At 38.4% G+C, this 10,215-nt stretch overlaps 1 protein-coding gene across 1 annotated transcript; it reads right to left on the bottom strand.

The window, feature by feature from the left end:
* Positions 1 to 1,306: 1,306 nt before the first annotated feature.
* On the bottom strand, positions 1,307 to 2,245 carry LOC118851721 (olfactory receptor 6C2-like). Its single transcript, XM_036761232.1, has one exon. The coding sequence runs from the start codon at positions 2,243 to 2,245 to the stop codon at positions 1,307 to 1,309; it is 939 nt and encodes a 312-aa protein (XP_036617127.1).
* Positions 2,246 to 10,215: the final 7,970 nt, after the last annotated feature.

The following is a 10,215-nucleotide window of genomic DNA, read 5'->3' as shown; positions in this document are numbered from 1 at the left end:
TAACAATGTTTTTTTTAAATTACTAATCTCAAGGAAAGCATAAATCATAATGGAAAAATGCTTTTTTTCCCTTTAAAGGCTGGCAGATGCAAAAAAGTATTTTTTTGAAGAAAGTACCTAACAAAGTTCTTCTATGTCCCTTATTCAGTTTTACTTTTTGAGCATATGACCAATAATTTCTCTCATACATGTCAGCAAAGTATGGTGCTAAAAATAAATGTGTCTGGAATGCAAGGATAAGGCATTATTTTTAAAGGAAGGAGAAAAAAATCCACAAGGTGACCCTTAACAAAAAACAGAAATGTTAGTAAAAGCTGAAAGATAATAACTTTTGATATCTTATTTCAGGGCATGCTCCATAATGTCAGTCTTGAAGATGAGGTTTATCTTGAAGATTTGGCTTTTACTTTCCAATGTTTTAAGCCAAAAACTCCAGATAACAATTTACAGAGGGCTAATTTCTGTGTTCAGGAAGATCTTACTATTTGGACTTTCATGTTTTATAACATGAATCACCAGGCAAATTGACTTCTCCCTTGGCTGTGCTAGTTTGAGTATTCTCTGACTGACATCTGCACCATGCACCCAGAAGATCATTATTGCGAAGACTTCATCATCCTGAAGGATCTCATCAGGCTTTGTAGTCTGCCTCATCACTGTTCTCTGCCTCTGATTGTTTGGATGGTGGAACAATGAACTCCAAACATCTAGTTAAGGAGAGAGCTGACCTCAAATATTCCTCAAGCATTTCTTACCTGACTGCACTACTTTGGGACTTCTCTGACTGACTTATCCACCATGCCCTCAAGCAGGCTACCTTTCCTCTCTCTCCTACTTTTCAGCTTTCCTTTGTGTGCGTTGTCTTCCTAAATAGATTTTACATTCTTGTGGGGGCAGAGATTGTCTTTATTTTTCACATCTGTGTGCTTACGACAGTGGCTGATATGTGATAGCCACCTAATACACTTATATTGGCTATTAAGTAAAGGGCTGGAAAAATCTTTCTTAATAAGTGTCTCATACATAGTTGGTTCTAAAATAATCTTCCATGGATTTTATAGAAATGAAGTGTTGAGTTATGTGGTTGAAAGCAAGTGAAAACCTTCGAAAGAAGGATGGAGTAGGAAGGGGAAAACGTCAATCAGTGAGGATTTCTGGATAAGACAGAAAAGGAGCCCTGAGATTTGGGTCTGTGGATAAAGGGGCATTAGTAAGAGAATAAAATTGGGTCATAGTACCCAGAACAAAGAATTCTAAAGTATTTAGGTTTCCTTTCCCTAATTACACCTGAGTTTTGGGTTATCTCTCACAGCTTTGAAATCAATACAATCCTTTTGAATGTATCTCTAAAAGCTTGTATCACTTGTTTATTCCTTAGGGTATATATGAAGGGGTTCATTACTGGTGCCACTGAGGTTGCAAGTACAGACACCACCCTATTTATAGCCACCCCTTCTTTTGCAGAAGGTTTGATATAGATGAAGATGCAGGTTCCATAAGTCATGGAGACAACAAGCATGTGGGAGGAACAAGTGGAGAAGGCTTTTTTCCTTCGCTGGGCAGAAGGGAATCTCAGAATCGTCCTGACAATATAGGCATAGGATAGAACCACTAACACTAAGGTGATGACGAGTGTCAACACAGCCAAGGCTACAACCATTCTATCTAGGAACTGTGTATCAGAGCATGATATCTCCAGTAATGGTGATATATCACAGACAAAATAGTCAATAATATTAGAATCACAGAATTCTAATTTAAGACCCACACCAAGTTGTGGAATAATGATCATCAAACCAGACAACCAACAACCCAGAAGAAGCTGGTTACAGACTCTGTTGTTTATGATGGCTGTATAGTGCAGAGGTTTGCAGATAGCTACGTAACGGTCATAGGACATGGCAGCTAAAAGAAAAAATTCTGAGGCCCCAAAGAGGATACCAAAAAAAAACTGAGTGAAACACGCGTTATAGGTCACAGTATAGTCCCCAGTTGACATGTGGCACAGGAATCTAGGAATACAGACAGTTGTGAATGACAATTCTAAGAAGGAATAATTTCTAAGAAAAAAATACATGGGGGTTTTAAGGTGGGGGTCCACCAAAGTGAGGGTGATGATGGTCAAGTTTCCAGTTACACTCAACATGTAGGTCAGAAACAGAAATATAAAAAGTAGAGCTTGCAGCTGTGGGTCATCTGTCAATCCCTGAAAAATGAATGATGTTATTCCTGTTTGGTTTCTCATTTCTGACATCTGTCTTTTGATGGATCTGTATGTAAGAGTGAGAGGGAGAGAAAGAGTGAGTGGGAGAGGTTGGAGCTGAGAAGAGCCATCATTTAATATATCAGCAATTCAGTTTGGATATAAATGCTGAGAACTCACTCTTGGTCCTTTTTTCCTTTCACTGGCTAAAAACCAATTATGCCCAAGTCATCGTGTTATCCTCAATGGCTTTGACCGATGCATCAGCTACTAAGCTTAGCTTTTCTGTAAAGAATTTTGTCCCTTTGTTATCTTTCTTCTGTCAACCCAGTTCCTTGTCTCCACCCCAGTCCTTCCCAATCATATTTCCTTTGTTTTATCTCAAAAGTTTGTGTCGATTCCTTCTGTTTTCCCACCATAATTATTTCCAGATATACCTCCTTTTTCAATCCCTTTGTCACCTAGAAAAAAAAAGTTAAGCAAGAACAGCTCAGTGACTATCTATGAGTGTGTATGCTAAATATACTTCTGTTCACATCCCACAATGTTTTCAGCCATTCCCCTACTGTCAGACACTCACTTCATACCCCCTTTGTTGCTACTACAGAACGTACCATGATATCTTGGAATATATGTGGTGACTTTCTGTCTTTGACCTCCTTTGGATATATGCACAGTGGTGAGATCACTGGCTCACAGACTACATTTTCCTCCCTTTTGTCTGAATATTTCAAATTGTTTTATGGATCCTTTTCACCAGTATTTATTTCTAGCAATCAAATATAAGGGTGCTTATTTTTCCAGATACCTTCCAAATTGTGTATTTTCTTATTTTTGACCGTTGACACTACATGTATTGTGTGGGAACAAAGCTCAGAGTCTTAATGGGATCTTTCAATTTGAATTTCTTTTATTTAATTTTTTCAGCATTTTTAATGGTTATTGCAAACTTTCAATTCTTATCTTGTGAAATATTGCTTCATTGGGGAAATGGTTCTTAGTATTTTCATATATTTGCAAAGTGCTCACACTTTAAATTTAGCTGACTGGTTATATGGGATATTCTGTGCATACATTCATCTCCTCTGAAAGCCCAATTTCTTCTCTTCCTCTTCACACTCCCTCTGGGCTCTTTTGTCTATCATAAAACCAGGCTTCTATACAGACAGGCCACACAACATTTACATTCTTCTAGGTCTCCTTGAGCAGGCCCTATTTCCTCGTAAGGTGACAGAGGTGAGAAAAGAGTTTCACAGACATATTATCTGTCCAGGGTTAATCTCTTATAAACAAGGCAATGCTGACATTGTTGGGGGGGAGAGGAGGTGGTGGTAGGAGAAATCAGGGCTGAGACTTAAAACCATAATTAATGTTGAGGTGGAAGTATTAGTCAAAACATTAGTGCCCAGCAGTTCTGGCAACCATTCTCTTCACATTCCCATATTCTTTAGGTACATGTAATTAAAGTAACAGAAGTCCATTAGGAATAGCTAGTTATGCTGTCTAAACCACCTGCCCCTGAATGAGTCTACCATACACCATACTACATCTATGCTCATTGCTGCAGTATCTAATACCTAGGAGACCTGATCTCCTGGTTCTGTTCTACTCTCTCTGACTTTATGTTCTCTCAAAAAATACTTCACCAAGACATGGCCTTACAGTACCAGACTGGCAAGGACAGTGAGAGGAAATCTATTCTCTGCCTCCAGAATGGGAAGCAGAACCATTATGGTGTCTGGTGCAAATTTCTTATTGGAAAATGTGGTGGTAGGGTAGAAGATAGTCATACCACATGTCGTAGTATGAAGGGAGGGGAAAGTCTTCCTAAAGAAGGTTAAATCATGAACCACTTTGGGAAATAGGTCAATGCAGAGTGTGGGAGGAAAGAACACTTAGGAAAAAGGAAAATGTTAATAAGACCCAGGAAGGAGGTGGGCAGTTGTGCAGCATGTTGCTGGAGGAGCTTAAGGTGATATGCAGAGAGAGTAATTTTGCTAGGAGGAAGCACAATCTCCTACAGAAGAGGCGCTCACAACCAAGGAAGGAGCCCATTTGTTCTAACCACACTTATTCTAAATGAGGACATCCAAGGGTACAGACCCATTTGCTCTAAACCCATTCATTCCAAGTAAGTATCTTTGAAGAAAGCATTTCCCCAATCCCAATTAGATTCACAAGGCCTCCACAACTACTCAAGTGTTTTCCTTGATACTTTTTTTCCAACTTCTTTTGGGAGTGAAGAATATTACTCTCCCCTGGAAGACTGCATGGCCATTTAATCTCCACCCACAGGTGCTAACCCTCAGTCCTAACACTATTCTTCCTTCTATGCCTCATTTCTAGTTGCTATATTATTTTGAATATGAACTAACTTTTCTGCCTACTCCTCTCTTACCTTAGAGGCAGTTGGTGGCTCAGTGGACAGATGGCTGGTCCTCAGTCAGGAAGAGCTGTGTTCAAATCCAACCTCATACTCTTTCTAGCTTTGAAACCCTGGACAAGTCACTTAACCTGTGTTTGTTTGACAAAAGGATGCACTAGGGAAGCAAATGGCAAATCATTCCAGTTTTTTTACAGGAAAACCCCATAAACCATATGGTCCATTGGGTCCTGAAGAGTTTTAAATGACTGAACAGCAACTGTATTACCTTAATACATTAGCTTCCCTCTTCTGTACTTCCTGGATTTCTTGTGGACTTTTTACCTGTGAGTCCTTTCAAAGAAGTGAAGGGACAATTTAGCTTAAGAAAAATTCCAGTTAAAAAGGTTCCTATTAGAGTTTTAAGGGGTCTTCTCTCCACTCTCCAAACTGTCTCCTAATGCTTCCCTGGCTTCTAATACTGTGCCCCCTTTACCTATACCTGACACCTCCACTACATCCTAGCTGTGGACTCCCTATTTAATTACTTCTTTCTGCAATGAAGTAATGGAAGAAATAAAAAACCAAACCACAGAAATAAATAGCTTACGGTGGCCCCTGGCAAAGAATAGAAAGAATAGCTTAACTTTTAGAAAATGAAATACAATTATTATGATTTAGAAGTAGCATTACAGTTTTTTGAAGTGGAGATAATGCAGATAAAGCTTCACCATGAAGGCTGCTATCTACTTTTCTTCTACAGAAGCTTGACCTTAGTGAAAAGTATTGACTAATTGACATTTCTCGCTTCTTATCCCTTTTCCAATCTTTTAAAGTAGCTGTATGTTAACCAATTTATATGTACAACATTGGAGTCTATATTCATAGAGGGCAATAACCATTAAGGAAATAGAAATCTTTTTATCTTCAGTCCTGTGGGGCAGGGAAGTTGAGGTACATTTATTTCTGCAAAGGCTCCCACTATTGGAGAGTAAACCTTGAATTATCTTTCCCTGCATAGAGGTGTCACCTCATGTGTTGTGACAAGGTTTCTAATATGGTTCCTACTGTATTTCAGAATCCTTGTTGTGATCATTTCACATTATAGCTTCATTTCAGACAGGAACAGGTTATTTGCTACACCGCAGTGCAGTATTGAAATGAGGAGTAATCGTAGACCTTTTGCCAGTGATACTTTGCATCTTTGTTGATGCCCTCTTTGGTCACTGTGTCCTTGTGATTCTAGAGTTAAAGACAGACAATCTAACTTGCTTTGAGTATGATTTGGTCACAATTGCTTCTCAATAATTCCAACTTGGTTCTATTCAATAGTCATAAAAATGTTTCTCCTCTACCTTCAATTTTCCTCCATGATCCCCTGGTTTAGGTTTCCTTTGAAGAATCCAATTAGTTGTGGGAATGGATTTTGCTTGGTTGCCATAAAATATTCTCTGTAAAGATCCCTAAGGGGAATTTCTCCTGGGTCTTGAGAAGTAAGGATTCTGTATCCCAGAATCACCAATTCACACAGTGCAGAATCCACTGTTGCACACACCAACAAAACCAGAGCAATAATCTTGGATTTTGGATCCATGATTATTGGAGAAGTAATTTCTCTTTTGCTTAGGTTTTGTTGGAAAGATTACATACAGAGTGATTTCTGGAGCCAGAATTGTGGCCCAGTAGAAACTGGTCTCTGACTTTTTCTTCCTGCCAAACTCACTCTGACCCTAGGGCTCACTGTGCCACCTTAAACAATTCTTTCTCCTCTTGTAACCATTACCCTTCCCCTTGCTTCAACAATATTCCCTTCCTCTCAATAACGTATACTCTCAGGCTTTAAAAATTATCCCTTCATGTGACAAGTCTCTTAAGGTTGCTTTTCTTTTCAATTAGGAAACTTTCACTCAGAGAAAATAACTATGATAAAGGAAGTTCAAGAAACGTGCAGCACATGGTAAAAGGGAATGTTTCCTGTACCACTGACATCACACAGGTGACTCACCTATTTATGAATCTCTAAGCCTGATCCAACTTCCATCAAAGGGCAGGAGTCAATGTCTATATAATCCTAAAGAATATCTCATATATAGATGCTTGATTTCATTCTGGAAAATCCATAGTACATGTTGAATTTTTAAAAAAGGCCTTTTGTCTGTCATAGTCATGGAGTTCTTTTTTTTCCACCATGTAGTTGGAGGATGGCCTGTGTATGGTACAATAAAGGGGATACTGGAAGCATGCCCTGATTCTTGTGCTTTGGGTCACTCTATCTGATAATTTTATTATATACTCTGTTCTCAGGAAAAATGGGCTCATCTTCCCCATTACTGCTGGCATTACTATTGGCCACAGAGATATTTAGGCATCATCTTTCACTGATGATTTTTTCTTTTTCTTAATGTTGCCTCTATTCATTCTATCTGTAAATGTGATTATGAGTCCAGGGGACAGACCATTTCCCTCCATTAAGTGTTTTTTTCTTCTTTTCTTTTCTTTCTTTCTTCCTTTTTTGGAGGTAATCAGGCTAAAGTGATTTGTCCAAGGTCACACTGTTAGTATATATCTAAGGCTGGATTTCAACTCAGGTTCTTTTGGCTCTAGAACTAGTGCTCTATCCACAGTGACCCACAATTGTTTTTCAATAATGACTAATTAATGATATTCAGTAGCTAAAGAAATGTTTCCCATCTGCACTTCAGTTAATTTTCTTTTCATTCTGCATTGGAGTAGGTTTCCTCAGGATAACCCAATTAGTTATAGGGATAGGATTTACTTGGCTGTCTTAATGAATTATCCACCAAGAACTCTGAGGGTTTTCCTGCCTGAACTTGGTGAAATGGAGCTTCACATTAGCAGCTAAGATGTTTGGGTCACCTCACGCTAAGTGCTCATGTCACATACTGCAGGATCCAATGTCAAAGGCACCCTCACAAGCAAGGTGCTCTGACCTAAGTTGACTAGAGTCAGAATTTGATGGAAGATGAAATATCCCCACGTCACTAGTGCTTCAAAGGAAGATCACATAGAAATCACCTGTGCAAAACTTTAGCCTATACTAGGCTTATCTTTAGATCTGCCTACCCCTCTCTTGCTGTAAGCCCCAACTCCTGGGGCATAGTGACCTCACACTGCCCACTGTGGACCCTACTCCATTTTGCTCCCCCACCCAGATATTGAATGACTCACTTTCAAAGTTAACTTCCCCTCTTTCCTACCTTCCCTGTTAGCAGTGTTCCAAGGTAGATATTGGCCAAAAATCATCTTTTAGCTAGTTCATTCTTTAGTGCAATTAACAAATTATTTTATGTTTTCTTCCTCTCAGGGATACTTATTTATTCAGTGAGGAAGCTTGCTCATTCAAAGGAAGTAAAACAATTGTGAAATTTTAGGATATGTGCAGCATGACAGTGGGAAGATAGATTTTGGTAGGAGGCTCTCATGCATCCCTTAATTTACAGAGACCAGTATGTACTCCATGCAGACATGAAGATGATCCTATGAAAAGTGCTCTCCCCGTAGAGTACATGTCAAAATTCACAAGATGCAGAATAAAAGTAGCATCTCAGAAATGCCTGTTCATTTCCTGTCTGAAACATACAATGCATTTAATACTTTTATTTTCTTCCTCCCTCCCTCCCTTCTTTCCTCCTTTCCTTCTTTCTTTCCTTCCTTCCTTCTGTTTTCTTTTTCTTTCTCTTGACAGGTCTCATTCCTGTGTCCCTGTATAGAGAAACTGCCTCATCTATTCTATCCCTACAAGTTGAAATAAGTGTGTGCGTGGGGAAGCAGTGATAGAACCATCCATTACTATACTCACTTTCCTGCACGTGCTTCAAGTCTCAGTAAGAAGTTTTTGTCCAATATTCCCTGGATTGCTTTAAAGCAGAACAGCAACAAAGTTGTGGCCACATTTTCTCACAAATGCATGACATCACCCTCACAGGCACAACAGAATTCTTCCTAGGTCCCCATCTTCTAAATATTCCAATCCTTTCTTTCATTACCAACTCTAAAATGAGGCTGCATCAGAGATCCTGTAACGCATTAAAATGCAACAAATGTTTTGGTGTGGTGTACCTTGCTAAAAGAAAGACTGAAGCTTTAGAAAGAGAATGGCCTCTCAGGTCCTGCCTTTATTTGGATCTCCTCATCTGACCTGTTTGGGCGAGGAGAGAGGTTTCCCTCCAAACCATATCCAAGGAGTGGATATTTCTTTCATCAATCCAACACACTACAGGTGCATGGGGAACAACTGAATTCACAAACAAAAGGACCCTTAGGGAACCCAAGTTCAAAAGACACTAATGAATATCTATTGTAATCATTTTTTTTTAATTTTCTGTACCAAGTCATTGTCTCATGCAATCCTACTTTTCCTTTCCTTGTGATATTGACCCTATAGATGCCTATTTTATGTCTTTAGCCAAAATTGATTACAATATTAATATTTAAAATTTTAACTTAATAATTATTTAAAGGTATTTTGAGAGATTTTGGAGCAAAATCATAATAGTCTCTGCCTTTACTCTGCCATCTTACTCTATTTGGCTTGGGATGTTTTTTAAAGGAGATTACTTCTATGATTTTTGGTTAAGATGATCTAATGAATTTTTTTCTTCTTTTCAAAAAAGATTATATTTGCTCAGTGTTATGTTATACATATATGTACATATGTGTGTATATACATGCATACATATTATATATGTATATATATATATGCATATATATGCAATCAAGGTTAAGTGACTTGCCCAAGTTCAAACAGCTGACATGTGTCTGAGGACAGATTTGTGCTCATGGCTCACCATGAAGGGTGCTCTATCACCTTTGTCACCTAGCTGCCCTTGTTCAGTGATATATTTCGCTAACATTCTTTAAGAGTCAAAATAGATTTCTTCATAAATATTATGCAGTTCCATTTTTGAATTCTACTGCTATGTCTATATTGCTAGATAGGGTACCTCATGCCCCATGAAATTTGCAGGCCACAAAATACACCTCCCAACTGGAAAATTCTCTTGGTCCAATATGCAAAGAAGGATATCATCTCAGACACATAGGTCTAAGAAGAATTACTATAAAGGAAAATGTTAAATTTCACCTCTGACCTGTGAGATCAATTTCTGTAGATCTTAGACATATGGAATATGGATAAGAATGACATAGAATAGTTTGGGAAATGAGACCACTTTGAATATATATGGAAGGCCTAGAAACCCCGATGGACTATTTTACTTTTCATTCCCATGCTTCCCAGTTATTGACATTTATTCTTTCTATTGGTGAGATCAGAAGGGCCCAAAGGAAGAGACTCATAGAGGCCTGGAGCATCATACCTCTCCTAGCAACCCTTAAAGGACCTTTCAAAAGGAATCTTTCAAAAGCTTTGTTCTTGTCTATTCCAGACCAGTGAAAAATGAATTCCAAAATATCCTTCAAAAATTAACATCAGCTATATACATTTTAAAAATCAACTGTCTTCATTTCTTTGGTGTGTCCACTGGTTTAACCCAAAGGTTACTCAAAAAGAATTTACTGCTAAATGGCAGGCAAGAAGTATAGGAAGATTGAATTACAGTGTATGCACAGGGTTGTGAAATCAATGTGTATAATTAGGCTGGAAATTAAGTACCAAATTAAAGGATTT

The sequence above is a fragment of the Trichosurus vulpecula genome, chromosome 5 (assembly GCF_011100635.1).
Source record: "Trichosurus vulpecula isolate mTriVul1 chromosome 5, mTriVul1.pri, whole genome shotgun sequence".
Classification (NCBI taxonomy): domain Eukaryota; kingdom Metazoa; phylum Chordata; class Mammalia; order Diprotodontia; family Phalangeridae; genus Trichosurus; species Trichosurus vulpecula.
This window is presented reverse-complemented; position numbering and strand designations above follow the sequence as displayed.